At 39.9% G+C, this 19,079-nt stretch overlaps 1 protein-coding gene across 7 annotated transcripts in view; it reads right to left on the reverse strand.

The window, feature by feature from the left end:
* The window catches only part of BTRC (beta-transducin repeat containing E3 ubiquitin protein ligase), a 184,250-nt gene that overhangs the window by 123,879 nt on the left and 41,292 nt on the right, over positions 1-19,079 (reverse strand). For 5 of the 7 annotated variants that reach the window (XM_060034224.1, XM_060034221.1, XM_060034230.1 and 2 more), the window contains exon 2: positions 4,239-4,346. The exons of the other annotated variants lie outside the window; for them this stretch is intronic. In XM_060034224.1, coding sequence (XP_059890207.1) covers positions 4,239-4,346 — 108 coding nt within the window. The remainder of the gene's footprint in view (positions 1-4,238; positions 4,347-19,079) is intronic. 7 annotated transcript variants of the gene reach the window in all.

Genomic DNA, 19,079 nt, shown 5'->3' on the forward strand with positions numbered 1-19,079 from the left:
TGATCAAGCTTCCCCAGTCTTCCCTAACTCTATTCTCCTCTATTCTCCTCATTCTCTGAAATGATAGGTTTCTTTTTCTTTTTTTTTTTTCCCAGCAGAGTCCTTAAATGCACAAAACCCCACCTGTCCTCAGGGCCTTTGAACTGACCTGAAATGTTCTCCCCCACCTCCCTTTTTGCCTAATCCCTACTCATCATTCAGTTCTTAACTCAAACCTTGATTACCTGATCTTCCTTACCCCCACCCTCAGGTTAAATCAGGTTCCTCTTTTCTATATTCTTATGGCTCCCTGCACATTTCTGTTAGGGTAACCACTGACCGAAACTGCCTGCCCTGGCCAGGCCGGATAGTAACCACTTGCATGAGGTACCTTACAACAGGAGATCCTGGTAAAGAATGCAGAAACTGACAAGCTATCAACAACCGTAAGAATTAGGGAAAGGTCAAAAGGAGAGAGGAGATGCCAGTCCATATGTCCTACCAACCTCCCAGAATCCTTCCTACTGGAATCCGTCTTGGCTGCGTGATGCGCGCGCCACCAGGAAGCACCCTGAGTCAGAATGATTGGCCAGAGACAACCCGGAAACTAACCCCATTACCATAAAACCTGAGACTGCAAGCCATGTGGCAGAGCAGTTCTCCTGGGTTCCCTTACCCTGCTGCTCTCTGCCCGGGCACCCCTTCCCAAAAAGTCTCTTGCTTTGTCAGCACGTGTGTCTCCTCAGACAATTCATTTCCAAGTGTCAGACAAGAGCCCACTCTCAGGCCCTAGAAGGGGTCCCCCTTCCTGCAACATTTCCTTAATAGAACTTATTAGTTTGGGGGATTTGGGGGTTATGTAATTTAAACAGTAATTTAATGTAAGGCCAGACACCATAAAACTCTTAGAGGAAAACAAAGAACACTCTACGACATAAATCACAGCAAGATCCTTTTTAACCCACCTCCTAGAGAAATGGAAATAAAAACAAAAATAAACAAATGGGACCTAATGAAACTTAAAAGCTTTTGCACAGCAAAGGAAACCATAAACAAGACGAAAAGACAACCCTCAGAATGGGAGAAAATATTTGCCAACGAAGCAACTAACAAAGGATTAATCTCCAAACTATATAAGCAGCTCATGCAGCTCAATATCAAAAAAACAAACAACCCAATCCAAAAATGGGCAGAAGACCTAAACAGACATTTCTCCAAAGAAGATATACAGATTGCCAACAAACACATGAAAGGATGCTCAACATCACTAATCATTAGAGAAATGCAAATCAAAACTACAATGAGGTATCACCTCATACCGGTCAGAATGGCCATCATCAAAAAACCTACAAACAATAAATGCTGGAGATGGTGTGGAGAAAAGGGAACCCTCTTGCACTGTTGGTGGGAATGTAAATTGATACAGCCACTATGGAGAACAGTATGGAGGTTCTTTAAAAAACTAAAAATAGAACTACCATATGACCCAGCAATCCCACTACTGGGCATATACCCTGAGAAAACCATAACAAAAAGAGTCACATACCACAATGTTCATTGCAGCACTATTTACAACAGCCAGGACATGGAAGCAACCTAAGTGTCCATCAACAGATGAATGGATAAAGAAGATGTGGCATGTATATACAATGGAATATTACTCAGCCATAAAAAGAAACGAAATTGAGTTATTTGTAGTGAGGTGGATGGACCTAGAGACTGTCATACAGAGTGAAGTAAGCTAGAAAGAGAAAAACAAATACTGTGTGCTAACACATATATATGGACTCTAGAAAAAAAAAAGGTTCTGAAGAACCTAGAAGCAGGACAGGAATAAAGACGCAGACGTAAAGAATGGACTTGAGGGCGCGGGGAGTGGGTAGGGTAAGCTGGGACGAAGTGAGAGAGTGGCACTGACATATATACACTACCAAATGTAAAACAGATAGTGGGAAGCAGCCTCATAGCACAGGGAGGTCAGCTCAGTGCTCTGAGACCACCTAGAGGGGTGGGATAGGGAGGGTGGGAGGGAGACGCAAGAGCGAGGGGATATGGGTATATAAGTATATGTAGAGCTGATTCACTTTGTTATACAGCAGAAACTAACACAACAATGTAAAGCAATTATACTCCAATAAAGATGTTAAAAAATAAACAGTAATTTAATAGTTTAAGATAATATAAATATAATAATCATAATATGTAAAACTTATAAATAAAACTTTGCCTATATGTCATGAGTACTTTTCTAAGTTCAGTAGTTCTCATCAGATTCTCAAAGGAGTACATGACCCCTGTGTACTGAAGAATTAATCTTACCCAAAGACAGGCCTGGTCTTTCCCCTTGGTTACTGGCAGGTGGTATCCCCCTGGAACTTCTTACCTAACAGAACTTTGACTGGGGGCTTTGGCCACAGGACAAATGTGATTCATGATGGGGGCTTTGAGCCACACTCAGTTCCAATCCTAAGAAGGAACAGAGACTAAAAGCATTAGTGTAACCTACAGGAGGGGCTAGAGACTAAAAGTCAGCCATGTGAGCAGCCTGTAATTGAGCCGCAATAAAAACTCTGTACACAAAAAGCTTGGGTGAGTTTCCCTGATTCGCAATATTCTGTGTGTACTGTCACATACAGTGGCACAGAGGAAGTAATGCCATCCATGATTCCATGGGGAGAGGATGACAGGAATTTCTACATTTGGTTCCCTTCAGATTCTATCCTGTATGTCTCTTTTTTTGCTAATTTTAACGTGTATCCTCTGCCTGTAATAAACTGTGAATATAACAGCTTTCAGTGAGTTCTGTGAGTCCTTTCCAGTGAGTTACCAAACCTGAGGCAGGGCTGGGCGGGGGGGCCCTCCTTACAACTGGTATCTGAAGGAGGGAAGTTTTATAGGGACTGTTATCTCAGACTGCAGTCTGGTGAAACTCATTGCAACCCCAATAAGATTTTAAAAAACCAGAAAGCTAGACTGAGTTCCTTGAGAGCCAAAACTTTATCAATATGATATATAGTAAAAAAACAAACAAACAAACAAAAATACTATGTTTGAAATAAATTGATACTCTCAGGATATCAATATTCTCTAACATTAACAGCAATAATATTAATGACAATGAAGATAAGGATGATAACAGCAACTATTTACTGCATGCCCTTACTATAGTCTCCACTTACAGATGAATTTAGGGTGAAAATGACTTGCTCAAGATCATACCACTAGTGACAGACAGTATATAAGCTCTGATTTAACTAATTTTAAAGCCTATGCCCTTCACCATATTGTATCTCATAAGACAAGCAAAGGAAGTTTTGCAAAGGACAAATATCCAGCAGCATCATCACTAAAATACTTACATTAAAGTAAGTATTTTCATTAAAGCCAAGTAACTGGGGACTTCCCTGGTGATGCAGTGGTTAAGAATCTACCTGTCAATGCAGAGGACACGGGTTCAAGCTCTGGTCTGGGAAAATCCCACATGGCATGGAGCAACTAAGCCCATGCACCACAACTACTGAGCCTGTGCTCTAGAGCCCACGTGCCACAACTACTGAAGCCCACGCACCACAACTACTGAAGCCCGTGTGCCTAGAGCCTGTGCTCTGCAACAAGAGAAGCCACTGCAATGAGAAGCCTGCACACCACAAAGAAGAGTAGCCCCCGCTCACCACAACTAGAAAACGCCTGCGTGCAGCAACGAAGACCCACCGCAGCCATAATAAATAAATAAATTTATTTAAAAAAACCCAAAAGAACATATACAAACACATACATATATAATAGTATAGTAGCGAGGAGACACTCTGAATTGAGCACTTTATATTTTTAGTAATCACAAGAAAAACACAAGAAGGTGCCCAGGCAACTGGTTGTAATTAATTGATTGATTAATTGGCTTTATGTAGGTCCAGAGCAAACATTACATATTGAATGCTATTAATTAATTATTAATATTATTAATAAATGCTATTTATTATTATTATTTATTCACGATCATACTTCTACTAGGTATGAAAACCAACAAGTCAAGTTGCACTATGTCAATTTTGGCAAACCAATCACGATAATAAAAATGTCTCAAGAGTGGATGGATCTGGATCTACATTATAAATTAGAGAACTGAGTGATGTGAAATATAGGCAACATGAAGGAGAAAAGTGAACGTAAGTAAAGGATGGGAAAGAAGGAGAGACACACCAATTAATTAGACACACATACTAATGACCACAAATAACCCACAGAGACAGAGAAAGTACCTGGAAAGCTGTGAGTGCGCCAGTCCCTGGGTTATACAGGCATCGCAGCGAAGGCATGCTGTCCGCCAGGCTGGAGCAGCCCAGCCACAGAGACCTGGGCATAGAGCACTGCAGAGAGAGGACAACTATGAGATGGGACAGTATGAGACAGGATGGCACAGATTACAGGAATTTTCAAGGCTTGGCTAAATACAATATTCCAGGTGCAGCTTGCCTTTATGATAGACACATCTTCAAGAAACATACTACTAACTAGTTCTAACCCCAGAGGGAAACTCAAAAGGGACACTAGTGGCCAAAAAGCAAGAAAAAAAAGTTATAGGTCAAGAAGCCAAATATTTAATAAAATTTTTTATCCCTGTTTGCCTTCTATGTATGAATCTAAAGGAAATCTACTTCTTTTTTTTTTTTTTTTTTTTTTTTTTGCGGTACGTGGGCCTCTCACTGTTGTGGCCTCTACCGTTGCAGAGCACAGGCTCCAGATGCGCAGGCTCAGCGGCCATGGCTCACGGGCCCAGCCGCTCCGCGGCATGTGGGATCTTCCCAGATCGGGGCACGAACCCGTGTCCCCTGCATCGGCAGGCGGACTCTCAACAACTGCACCACCAGGGAAGCCCAGGAAATCTACTTCTTAACCCAATTAATCAACTCATTTCCTCTACACACCTCAACTCATCTCCCATAAACTCACCACAGAGTGAAATATTGTGCAGACTAAGCAGAAAAAAGGAATTATTCATGGTAGCATTTCAATATTAGAAATGGTAACTTAGAAGACAAAATATAACAGGAAAGTTAAAGTTTTTTTTTAGAAGGTGGGGAGAAGGAAAAGAAAAAGTATTATACCCCTACCGCTTTGACAGCAACTAACTGCACAGTTTGCATATGTTTTATGTGTCTTGTTAGTCTGCTATTAACCAAAATGCATAGTTACCATAGCAGCTGCCTCTTCATCTTTCCAGATGGATTAAGGGGGGTGGGAATATTGGAGGGAGGAGGCAGGAAGCAATCCAAACAGAAGGGAAAACAACAAGAAAGAAAGAAGCAGAGACAGGGACAGAAAAAGAGGAAAAAAATAGAACCCCAAAAAGCTGCTGGTCCTAAAACCTTCTAAAAAAACAAAAACAAATGTGTAAGTGTGAATATACATATAGTGTATTCAGTAGCAAACAAAAAACAAGGTAGAAATTATGAGTTCTAGTAGTACTAATTAAACAATATTAGTGGTACTCCTCCTGTAGCTTTATGAAACACTGTATCTTTTAGAAGAATTTTTACAATCTTTAGGTTTCCCTCAATGTATCCCAGGCTGAAGCTCTGTCCATCAACTTGGGTGCTATTACAGTCTAATAATACTAAAAAACTAAATACCTGATCACAGCACATATAAAAACAGAAAAATATTTTGAAATATAACAGTCAGTACACATAATACTAAACTTTATAAGCTTTGAAATATTTACTATCATCGTGGGACTTTTTTTCTTCTTAAAACACTTTAGTTGGAGAAATATTAAGGAAACAAAATATGGTATCCATTGTTCACACTATCTTTAACTGATATAAGGACAGTATGCTGCAAAGTACTCCAAAAAACGGTGGGCCAATAATTTATTACAACTGAAGTCTGTTAATCAATTGAATGAGTTTACCAGCTTTTAAAAAGCATACACAGCATGTTTTTAAATGCCTGAAACATGTTTTCTACTACCTGAAAGAATCAGAAAAAGAGATTGAAATGTTGCAACAAGGGGCCTGCAGTGCTTTAAGGAGAATATAGTATCTAATGCCCAAGAGATTCAACAGCACAAATTCATTTTCACAAAGAACACTGAAAATCTTGACTCCTCCCCCTATTTGGCTGCATGGGAAAAGCCACAGTTCCTCTTCACTGATAGAAGGCCCTGCAGGCAAAGGGCTGGCCTTAGCATTTACTATATGAAAGCTGAAAGACAAAATCTCCTAAACTCAGGTCCCTGTTGGTCAACTTCTAAGAGTAAAAGAAGCTATAATAATGAACAATAAAAAGATTGCTGCATTGAGACTTTATGTATCCTTAAGCCATGGAATAGAAGAATTCCCTTTTCACTACTATATCAACTAAAAAATTCAGGCCAAGAGAACTATAGTATTCCACAGGCCATGTAATACATTCACACTCTACCTATACAAATTCAATGACTGGCTTTTAAGAATTCCAATTTAGGGACTTCCCTGGTGGTCCAGTGGTTAAGAATCTGTCTTGCAATGCAGGGGACGCCAGTTCGATCCCTGGTCAGGGAACTAAGATCCCACATGCTGTGGGGCAACTGAGCCCGTGCACCACAACTACAGAGAAGCCTGCGTGCTGCAAAGGAAGATCCCCCATGCCACAACTAAGACCTGATGCAGCCAATAAATAAATTTAAAAAAAAGAATCCCAATTTAGTTCACTCACTTCAAAAATGAAACTCCCACTGTCACATAGGATAATCATATCTGCCTACCCTTACTGCACAAGGTTTTGGTAAAATTAAAATAAGGGATCTAAAAATTTCAAGTACAGGGACTTTCCTGGTGCTCCACTGGCTAAGACTCCACACTTCCAATGCAGGGGGCCTGGGTTCAATCCCTGATCAGGGAACTAGATTCCATATGCCGCAACTAAGAGAACTGCATGCTGCAACTAAAGATCCCGCATGCCACAAATGAAGATCCTGCATGCCACAACTAAGACCCAGTGCAGCCAAATAAATAAATATTAAAGAAAAAAACTTCAAGTACAAAAGAAAAAAATATAAAGTGCCATCATTACCAAGAACAGGCTTCCATGAATGCCACTTGCATTTCAAAATGTTCTGGGAAGCCATTATGAACTGCAGATCATTGAATCAATAAATTCATCCATTAATCAAATATTTAGTGTTCATTAGCAGAACAGACACAAGTGGAGTAGAAGGAGAGGAGAAACAAAATTTATCAGGCATAAATTGTTTGCCAGTCATTGTGCTAGATCCTTAAAAACATTATTTCACTTAATCATTACAATCCTGTCAAAGAATTATTAGTATTTTCACTTTAACAGGAGAGTAAACTCAAGTTCAGAGAAGTTACAGTGACTGTCAGTGGCAGAAGTAAGACCACAATGTGTTTGTCTCCCAAAATCCACACTTACCACTATAAAGACCTATTCTCAAGTAGTTTACACTCTATTTGAGGGAGATAAATTAACACAAACAGTAACTACAAGGAAAAATACAATAACATACTAAACTGTGTTAGACAATAGCTGCTATATAAGTTTAGTTAAAATTTCTAATTTTTAAAAAGTTCAGACACAGTCTTTAATTTTATTGTAGCACTTGTTACTGTACGTAAATTAATTATATGTTTGCCTCCTCTATCATAATGTATTTCTCAGATATGAGTCATGTCTTTTTTTTTTTAATCTCCAGTATGTGGTCATAGTAGATGGTCAATAAATGTGCTCTTAATAGCAAGTGATCATTGAAAGCCACATATCAAAGAGAAGTAAGGAAACAGTTTTTGCTTATAGAACAGTGAGAATACTGATAAAATAACACTGTTTATTTTACTGAGACTGATCTTACCAGGCTGAAAGGTATGCGTTTTGGATAAATCTCTTTCGCGATTCATTATCTTACTCACCTCTAAAACAATCTAGTAAATAAAAAAGATCCAGAGAGGTTAAATAAATTACCAAAAGTGAATGGGTACCACGCAAGTGGTAAATATGGGATTCAAACTAGATATCTGACTACCTAGAATAATGCCACGTAAAAATGGCACTTAAGGATTTCCCTGGTGGTCCGGTGGTTAAGACTCTGTGCTTCCACTGCAGGGAACATGGGTTCAATCCCTGCTTGGGGAAGTTCCGCATGTCGCCACGGTATGGCCAAAAAAAAAAAGGCACTTAAAAAGTCACACATGGAGTTCGTTCATTTATTAAAAAATGTGGAGCCAAAGGTGGTTTAGGGGCACTGGACTGACTCAGAAACTAAAGAAAAGGAGTCCCACCCAAGTGGCCATGTTAATCATCAAAGTAATGGGCAAAGAGAAGACAAACTTACATAAAGAGAAAGATCAACAGGACTTACTGACTGACGAAAGGAACAAAGAAAGATGAGTCAGAAATAACCCAAGATTTCAAATGAATGACTGGAAGAATGGTGGTAGCACTGACAGACACATGTAAATTGAAAACCACCTGTGGGTTTCGGGGTGTTGGGGTGGGGGTGGAGTAGATAAGCTCAGAAATCATAAACATAACAGGATAATAAACCTCTAGTATGTGAGTAAAAATATGGCATGAAAGCATGGGTATAAACCTGTAAGCATTACATAGATGTGGGAAACACTGGCTTCTGTATAAACTACAATGCACTAGGTTAAAAGCATTTGCTGTAAAAATACTAGCGAGATTTTTTTTAATATGAAAAATAAAATTCGATTCCTCTTCTCCCTCATCTCCTTTCCTAACTGAAAAATGAACTTCAACAGCCATTAAGTGAGTACAAGCTAAGTGGGCATCAAACTGAGTGGTATAAGTGGCAACGATGGCCCAATACAGGCTTTTGGAGTCCAACTGGTGTGAGAAAGGTGTCCCTGAGGGGTAAAAGCCCTGGCATAGAGTTTCAGAGCCCAAGTAGGGTGACAGAAAAAAACCTTTACAAGAGGGTGGCCTGGCATGGGGTTCAACAGCCCTAGTGGAGTGAGGAGAGCTTCTACATGGGGGACTGAAGTGGCCGTGAGCAGGATGATGAGCATGTCCACGTGTCCGGGAAGGGCAGGGCAGTGAGGGTTTCCAAAGTGGGCAGAAAAAGACATTCATAGAGTGGAGGGGTAGTGGACAGCACTGAATTCTGACCCAGTGGGGTGAGGGGCAGTGGCCCAGCAAAGAGTTTCAGACTCAGTAGGGAGAGAAGGGTGGAAGGGTTAGCCCAGTGCAAATAGATCCCAAAAGGGTAAGGAAGACATCCATAAAGAGTATGGGGTGGGAAATGGAGAGAGAGCTATGTTGGCAATGGGAGATGAGTTATACAGGAAGATCCATCAAATGAGGGGTGGGGAAGGGCTTCCCTGGTGGTACAGTGGTTAAGAATCCGCCTGCCAATGCAGGGGACACGGGTTTGAGCCCTGGTCTGGGAAGATCCCACATGCCATGGAGCAACTAAGCCCGTGTGCCACAACTACTGAGACTGTGCTCTAGAGCCCATGAGACACAAATACTGAGCCCACGTGACACAACTTCTGAAGCCCGCATGCCTAGAGCTCATGCTCTGCAATGAGAAGCCACTGCAATGAGAAGCCTGCACACCGCAACGAAGAGTAGCCCCCACTTGCCACAACTAGAGAAAGCCCGCACACAGCAACAAAGACCAAACGCAGCCAAAAATAAATAAATAAAATAAATAAATTTATTTTTAAAAAAATTAGGTGGGTAGATCAAATATTGAGGATAATAAGAGCAAGGATTCTCATCAGAGAAGAGTTACAAATATAGAAAGGAAGAAAGCCAGAGTGAATACTATGCTGCTGAACTACAACTGAAGATGTTATGAATGCAAAGCTTCATAACAGAGACAGACACTTCTAGGTAAGTGATGTATGTATATGTGTGTGTACACATACATACACAAACACACCCCCTGGCTCTATCAACTGGGAGGGTCTGGTAACAGTAACACCTTAATAGCAATGAGTACAGTTAATGATTCCAAATATCACTCTCCGCTAAAAGGAACCAGAGCTCCTTAGAACATGGCTAATTCCAGGACTTGGGCAAGTAAAGTTTAAGATGACCTCAGAGTATCATCTTGTGGTACTCAAAAATGGTGAAGACATGGCCAGGGGCCAGTGCAAAAGGTTCTCACAGGCTAATTCTGCGACAAATTGAACATCAGAATAAATAATGATGATAATGGATTATAATACTGGCAGTCAAACTCTAACATGCCCCCAGTCATCCCCACCTCCTCATAACACTTGTAAGTAATCCTGTCCCCTTGAGTGTGGGATAGCCTAATACCTTGCTTCTAGGCTATATAAGATTGAAACTTCTATCTTGCTAATAGACTCTACTGCCTTCTTGGCTTGCATGCTTCGATGAAGCAAGTAGTCATACTGGAGAGTTTCACATGGCAAGAAATGAGGGTGGCCTCCAGTCAACAGTCAGCCAGGAACTGAGTCTCCAATAATCCTTGAGGAAAGGAATTCTGCCAAAAACCACGTAAACTTGAAGTGGATCTTTCCCCAATCAAGCCTTCAAATGAGACCTCAGCCCTGGCCAGTACCTTCATTATAGTCTTGTAGGAGATCTTAAAGAGGACCCAGGTCAGGCGTGCCCACAAGTGCACACTGTGCAGTATGTATGTGACTAATCAACAGACTGAAAGCGACTGACTGATCATGATGTGCATCTGTTTTCCACATAGTGATCTGTGGACTGGAGAGTTAGCAAGGAAGTTTGCACTTTACAAAAATTACAGTTAATAAACTCTGATAACTGAAATTTGAACCATGTTTTGGGGTACTGGTGTTATTTAACTAAACTGTAGTAACTGAAATTTGTGCATATCAGAACCATGCAAAGTGAGGACTTCCAGTACATTAAATTTAAATAAAATAGAAACTCTAAGTAAAACAACATTAGACCTCAGCTACTACAATAAGGAAGTAGCTGGTATCAAACTTACCCTCCCATCATAGACTGAAAGAAAAAGGGACAAAATACGTGAAACGTATATTTGAAAACATTGGACAACAGGCAGTACCAGACTGTAATCCCTGAAAGACAGGAAATAAATGAGGTGATCCTTAAAACTGTCCAAGTCTTAAACCTCAAAGCACTTTCTAGTCTGTGGCATGAGAAAGGGGACTCCAAGAAGAGCAAAATAGGACCATTTATTGAGGAAACAGAGAACAGAATTGGTGAGTCAGAGTATTGGAGAAAGAATTATGCAGAAAAAAGCTCTAGATAACTGAACAGGGGACTCCTTAAGTCTATTCCTAAACACTAAGTCCTGTTTGCATAAGGTGAAACTCCATAAGGCCAGGCAAAAAACCATGAAGGAGCTGTAAGCTCAACAACTCCTAGAACCCACACAGAGCTGGGGAACTTTTCTGTTCTGACCAGCCAGATTGCAGAAGCCTAACTGAACATGTGGGACATTGAGGAGGAGCCCCAGAAAGCTCACACCTCACTTGTAGGGATAAACTACACTAGTATAAAGGTTACACTAAACCTATCCTAATAAAGCTTAAAATCAAGTCACAGCAGCATCAAACTGCAAGAAGCTTAACTACTGGCCAAAATAAACTCAACACATTCTTTTAAAAAGACAACAAAATACAAACACTGAATCATGTAGCATTCATAATGTCTAATCTAAAATTACTAGATGAGGGAATTCCCTGGCGGTCCAATGGGTAGGACTCGGGTGTTTCCACCATGGGCCTGGGTTCAATCCCTGGCTGGGGAACTAAGATCCTTCAAGCCTCACAGCGTGGCCAAAAAATAATAATAATAATAATAAAATAGGGCTTCCCTGGTGGCACAGTGGTTGAGAGTCCGCCTGCCGATGCAGGGGACACGGGTTCGTGCCCCAGTCTGGGAAGATCCCACATGCCGCAGAGTGGCGAGGCCCGTGAGCCATGGCCGCTGAGTCTGTGCGTCCGGAGCCTGTGCTCCGCAACGGGAGAGGCCACAACAGTGAGAGGCCCGCGTACCACACACACACACACAAATAAAAAATAAAAATAATAAATAAGTAAAATAAAATAAAATAAAATTACTAGATGAGACAAGAAGCATTAAAATGTGTCCCATAATCAGGAGGAATATCAGTCAATAGAAGCAGATCGAGAAATGACAGAGATAATGAAATTAGCAGGCCGGGCTTCCCTGGTGGCGCAGTGGTTAAGAACCCACCTGCCAATGCAGGGGACATGGGTTCGAGCCCTGGTCCAGGAAGATCCCACATGCCGCGGACCAACTAAGCCCGTGCACCACAACTACTGAGCCTGCGCTCTAGAGCCCATGAGCCACAACTACTGAGCCTGCGTGCCACAACTACTGAAGCCTGCACACCTAGAGCCCGTGCTCTGCAACAAGAGAAGCCACCACAATGAGAAGCCTGCTCACCACAATGAAGAGTAGCCCCCGGCAAGAAGGAGGGATCAATAAGCTTGTCTTCTCAGCTCTGCAGGAAGGCAAGCCCTCCCTCCCCGACCCTAGTCCCACCATCACTAACTGGAAACCTGGTCTCAGGCTAGGAACCCCCCCAGCCCCATCCTCACATTTCTCTGTCTATCCCAGAACCTCAGAAGCCTGCTCACTGTGACCAGCTAGCTCCACACGGGCGTGCGCAGGCAAGCAGGATGAGAAAGACGTGTGTGATTATATCACACAGATGGACACCTCTATCGAGGTCCATTGGTTTAAAGGGACAAGGAAGGAGGAGGAGGGATGAGACTGTCACCCCCTCCCAGAAATAAAGTTTGTACCTTTGAGATTCCTTTTCGCCCTTGAAGTCAAACTAATAATTGTTTGGAGTACGGAGGTGTTTGCTGCTTTTCTTTGGTATTTTTTCTAATGCAATAAACTCATTTCTGCCTGCGGAAAAAAAAAAAGTAGCCCCCGCTCACTGAAACTAGAGAAAGCCTGCGCGCAGCAACAAAGACCCAATGCAGCCAAAAATAAATAAATAAAAATTTTTTTTTAATTTTTTAAATTTTTTTAAACTTTAAAAAAATGAAATTAGCAGGCCAAAACATTAAAATAGCTATTCTAACATTAGCTAGTCTAACAACAGCTATTCTATGATTCTAGAATCGTAGGATACAAAAAAGGAATGAAATAAAACTTCCAGAAAAGGAAAATACAATGTCTGAAATAGTAATTTCATGAGACGGGATTAACAGCTAACTACAACAATGTAGAAGAATAGATCAGTAAATCTGAAGAAATAGCAATATGCAAAATAATGCACTACGAGAAAAAGGACTGGAAAAAATTGAATCATGCCTCAGTGACCCATGAAAAATAAGCAAGTGGTCCAACAAATGTATAATTTGGTATCCCATTAAGAAAACCAGGAGAGTGAGTGGGGAGAAAGCATATATTTTCCAAATATATTTGGAAATAACAGATACAATCCACACAAAAAAAATTTTTTAATATTTATTTATTTATTTATTTGGTTGCACCGGGTCTTAGTTGTGGCAGACAGGCTCCTTAGTTGCAGCTCACCAGCTCCTTAGTTGTGGCATGCAAACTCTTAGTTGCTGCATGCAGGTGGGATCTAGTTCCCTGACGACGGATCAAACCTGGGCCCCCTGCATTGGGAGAGCAGAGTCTCATCCACTGCACCACCAGGGAAGTCCCCCACACAAAAATATTAAAAGTTCCAGAAATACAAATATGTGGGTAAATATCTTTAAATCTTTCTCATTTAAAAAAAATTTTAGGGCTTCCCTGGTGGCGCAGTGGTTGAGAGTCCGCCTGCCGATGCAGGGGACACTGGTTCGTGCCCCGGTCCGGGAAGATCTCACATGCCGTGAAGCGGCTGGGCCCATGAGCCATGGCCGCTGAGCCTGCATGTCTGGAGCCTGTGCTCCGCAACGGGAGAGGCGACAACAGTGAGAGGCCCACGTACTGCAAAAAAAAAAAAAAAAGGACAAAGGACTTGAATAGACATTTCTCCAAAGAAAATACACAAATTGACAAAAAAAAAAACATTGACTCAACATCATTAGTCATTAGGAAAATAAAAGTCAAAACCACAAGATGCCCTTCACACCCGCTAGGATGGCAACAGAAAAAACAGAAACAAAAAAACCCCAGAGCTATCTAGATACCTCAGGAAAAAAGCATGCCAGGAGATCCAGATAGACTGGAAGTATCTTTATCATCGAAGTCCTACCCAGTCTCAAAAGCTTTTGAAGCTACAATTAAAAACAAAACAAAACAAGACCAGAAAATAACAAGTTATGGTGAGGGTGTGGAGAAACTGAAACCCTCATACACTGCTAGTGGGAATATGAAAAGTTCAGCCACTGTAGAAAGCAGCTTGGCAGTTCCTCAAAAAGTTAAACATAGAATTACCATGTGACCACTTCTAGCAGTTCACTCCTGGGTATATTCCCCAAAGAAGTGAAAATACTCAAACAAATATATGTACAGACATGTTCACAGCAACCTTATTCACAATAACCAAAAGGTAGAAACAGCCTATATGTTCACCAACAAATGAACAGATAAATGAATATACACACAATGGGATATTATTCAGCCCTAAAAATGAAGTACTGATACAAGGTGAACCTCAAAAACATTATGCTAATTAAAAGAAGCTATATACAAAAGATCACATATTGTATGATTCCATTTATATGAAATATCCCGAATAGGTGAATGCAGATTAGTGATTGCCAGGGCCTGGAGGAAGGGGGAAATGGACAGAAACTGCTTAATGAATAAGTTTTACTTGGACTGACGGAAACGTTTTGGAACTAGATAGAGGTGATGATTGCATAACATTGTGAATGTACTAAATGACCCTATACTGTTTGCTTTTAAACGGTTAATTTTACGTTATGTGAATTTCACCTCAATAATTTTTATTTTGGCCATGCCATGCAACTTGCGGGATCTTAGTTCCTTGACCAGGGATCAAACCTGGGCCCTGGCAGTGAAAGCACCGAGTCCTAACCACTGAACTGCCAGGGATTTCCCTCAGTAAATATTTCTAAATGCATATTGTGCTCTCTAGAGCAACCACTAAAACAAAACAAAAGTACCTATTAAGCCAACGGAGGAGATAAAATGGAATACAAAAAATAAATAATCCAGGACTTCCCTGATGGTGCAGTGGTTAAGAATCCACCTGCCAATGCAGCAGACATGGGTTCGAGCCCTGGTCCAGGAAGATCCCACATGCCTCGGAGCAACTAAGCCCATGCACAACTAGTGAGCCTGCACTCTAGAGCCCGAGAGCCACTACTGAAGCCCACGTGCCTAGAGGCTGCGCTCCGCAACAAGTGAAGCCACCACAATGAGAAGCACGCATACTGCAACAAAGAGTAGCCCCCGCTCATCGCAACTAGAGAAAGCCCGCATGCAGCAATGAAGACCCAACGCAGCCAAAAATAAATAAATTTATTTATTTAAAAATAAATAAAGTAAATAGTATAAAAACGTTCCAATAACTCAGGGCAAACATTCTTGAAAGAAATGGAAAGATAGAAAGTATTAGCAAAGAAATAACGGATATATATAAGAACCAAGTGGAAATATAAGAACTGAAAATAACTGAAATTTTTAAACTCATTGGACAGTCTCAGTAGCAGAATGGAGATAAGCAGACCAACATTCCTCATGAATATATAAGCAAAAGTCCTAAACTAAATACTAGCAAATAAAACCCAGCAACATATAAAAAGGATTATAAAACATGACCAAGTGGGATTTATCCCAGGTATACAAGGTGGCTGCCTTGAGCACTAAAGGTGTTCCAATGCCTGGCTCCATGTCTTTGTGGTGCCTGACATCTTCCCCTTTAGTTCCATGAGCTATCTCTGTACCCTTAAAATAGGTGCTCCTTCTTGCTTAAGGCGGAAATGAGACAATTTTTAACTTGAAATCAAAAGTATTCAATTAAGAAAAAAGTGTAATTCTGAAATGAGTATTATCCCCAGAGTAGATACCATGGGAAGCTACACTTATTCCAACAATGTCATTAATGCTCCAAAAAAAATTTTTTTTAATTTAAGCATTCCAAAATGAAACTGGATTAACGTTATGAAAAGCAAGTGAGTCCCTGCCTTAAAGGAAATTATAATCTAGTAGGAAATTTAGATTTAAAGGCTCAGCCAACTTTAAACATTTATAACATTTATAAACATTGAAAAACACTAGATAAATTAGAATTTAAATATTACTAGTTTGATATCATTATTGTTAGCCCATATAAACTCACACTTTTCTTATAATCTTTGGATGCCTAGTCCACTGCCTAGTCCAGCAGAAGTGTTCAAGAAATCCCTGGTGAAGTGAACTGTTGAATTATCATAACAACTGAGAATAGGTGTGACACTAATCCAGGAGTTAAGACACTAATCCAGGACAAGGTGCAGACTCAAACCAACTGTAAGATCTTGAGCAGTTCACTTAATTTCCATGTGCCTCAGCTTCTCCACTGGTAAAATGGAGTAGATTAAAATATTTCTAACAACACCTGCAGCAATAAAATTCCATAATTCTATGATTTAAGTCTATCTTTAACACATCTAATATGGATTTTTTTAACAGTAATTATTAGTTTCACTACAAAATCTGGCCTAAAGGGATGGAAATCCCTTTAAACAATAAGGTGAAGGGGGAGAGGAGGAAGCAGCTCCTGTTGCTTATTTAGAACTGTTAGGATTCAAACCTGGCTGCTTTCTAAAATAAATTTTATTCATTATTATTTATTAAGTATGCAATTAGTCAAATATAACACTCTGATAAACTAGAATTTTGCTCAAATGCTTTAAAATTCTAATAACTATGCATAAGCAGTAAATTATTCTTACTTGAATTCCTACTGCTGTGTAACGCAGGGTTACTAAGTACATAATTACATAAGAGAGCCACCCAACTTCCAAAGGAGCCATTCCAGTGAATTGTGTAAATAATATGCTTTAAAAAAACATAACCTCCTCACATATGAATTTAAATTTACCAGATATGGAGAAGCTGTGTACCTGTGAGACTAGAACACAGTCTTAAAAAGGCCTTCCTAATTATGAATTTACCAGAGAGATTAGAATGACCCAAAGCAAATTAATACATACTTCTTTTTCATAACTTTCTATAAAAACATTTTCACTATTCTGTTTCAGTACAGAAAACAAAAGATCTTAAAAGTTATTGGCTTAAGATAAGGACTCCAGAGTACAAGACTATGACCAAATTTTTCTAACATTGACATTCTGGTTTTCTTAATTACCAAATACTTGTGTTGTATTTTTCTTTCATTTGTATCAACATAAGTCCTGAATATTTGGTCTATGGCTGACTTTACTGTAAGACTGTTGAATTCGAATAAGAACAATTTTCTTTAAAAAAAAAAAAATCACACAAAATATTCAACATTAGCAGGCAGCATGGCATCATAATACCTAGATGCCACATGTTTTCTGTACCAAAAAGTCATTTTTAAGACCCATCTACAGTAATCAACCAACTTAGTATACAAATTTATGCATACAGCCAGGTGGTATCTTTATTCTCCCCATAACAGTACAAAAAGTAAGGTTGTTCACTTACATTTCTTTTGCTAATTATTAAAAATCACCTTATGCTAAGTAAGGAGGATTCCTATATTTTTGAAGTGTTCATTTACTCGGTAAGAATAAAACTGCAATTATTCAGATTAGGTTTTATAAACTCAATCTCCTATACCTGTACTTAAAGGCCTTTTAAATCATGCCACAAAGAAATTATTTGGTTATACTGGCATTTCATTTTATTAAAATCAAGTCAAATCCCACTGCAATAAGCTCTAAGGGACTGTCCAAATTCTTTTATTGCACTAGAATTTATTGCATTAAATATTGTTTGAAATAACTAGGCCACCAGCTGAGGCCTGGGAATCATGGGGTTACACAACGATTTTTGATGATATGGGGTTGGCCTATACACAAACTTCAAATGATCACAGTACTCATTGGGAGGATTAGGCTTTATGCATTTCTGAAAGAGAGAGGGAGGAGAGAAAGGGAAAAGAGAGGAAAAAGAAAAAGAAAGCTTGATTGCAACTAGAGGAGTAAACAGAAGTTGAAGCAGTCTTCCATTTTGATGAAAGGCATTTGCAACACTTTTTTTCCAGTATGGATTTACACATTTGTTCACAGCAGTTGCTATGACTCAACAGAGGACAGTATCATGTTAATAATCCACATATTAAGGCAGGCTGGCTGCCATATGAGCAATTAGCTCTTATCCCTCACTTCACAGGCAAAAAGAGCAAAAGAAGCCACAGAGTAAAATCCTTTGATTGGGAGGTGGAGGAGGATGAGACAAATCCTCACACTGGACTTCTGGAACATCCCCCTCTCTACAGATATGTTTGCTCTAACAATGAGATCAAAAGGGAGCGCTCTCTGGAGCTTTCTTCTTAACTGAGAGGGAAACTCTCTTTATGAAAAGATCCCCTGATATCAAACGGTATTTCAACTACTACAAACCAAGTATCCCAGCCCTCCTTGGGTACTCCTTTATTTAACTTTTGTGTAGGAATAGAGAAAAGAAAACTACTTGCTCATTAGAAAGAGAATAACTGCCTACATAAATAAATGGAACCACATTACATCTGACTTCCTGGGCACCACAGACCCATAGAGAAGAAACTCCTTTCCAGCAGTGTGTTTATTTCACTATTTGCAAATGGCTGGCTGACTGGCAGCTACAATATATGAAATAAATAACCATTTCAAAGATCAGGTGTCATGTTCCCTAGTAAGAAACAAAAATGAACATAATCTACCCTCCCCATTCAGTTTATGGAATTTAGCAGAATAGGTTTACTGGCTATCTGATTGCTTGATGCGTTTGTGAGGACATATTCTGTGATGGTGTGGTTATTATTTAGGTTAGATAAGAAATTCTTCCCCTTTCTCTCAGGACATCAGTATTAAGAGTTACATATTCACAAGAAGGTTCCAAAACTAATATTTCTGGAGCAAGTGAAATGTGACAAGAAATTGTGAACTGGGGAGTGATGAGTATAGCTAATTTTTTTTTTCTTCCAAGAAAATTAACTACCTGATCTTACAATCTAACTTAGCACAAGCCAAGAT

The sequence above is a fragment of the Delphinus delphis genome, chromosome 16 (assembly GCF_949987515.2).
Source record: "Delphinus delphis chromosome 16, mDelDel1.2, whole genome shotgun sequence".
Taxonomy (NCBI): Eukaryota; Metazoa; Chordata; class Mammalia; order Artiodactyla; family Delphinidae; genus Delphinus; species Delphinus delphis.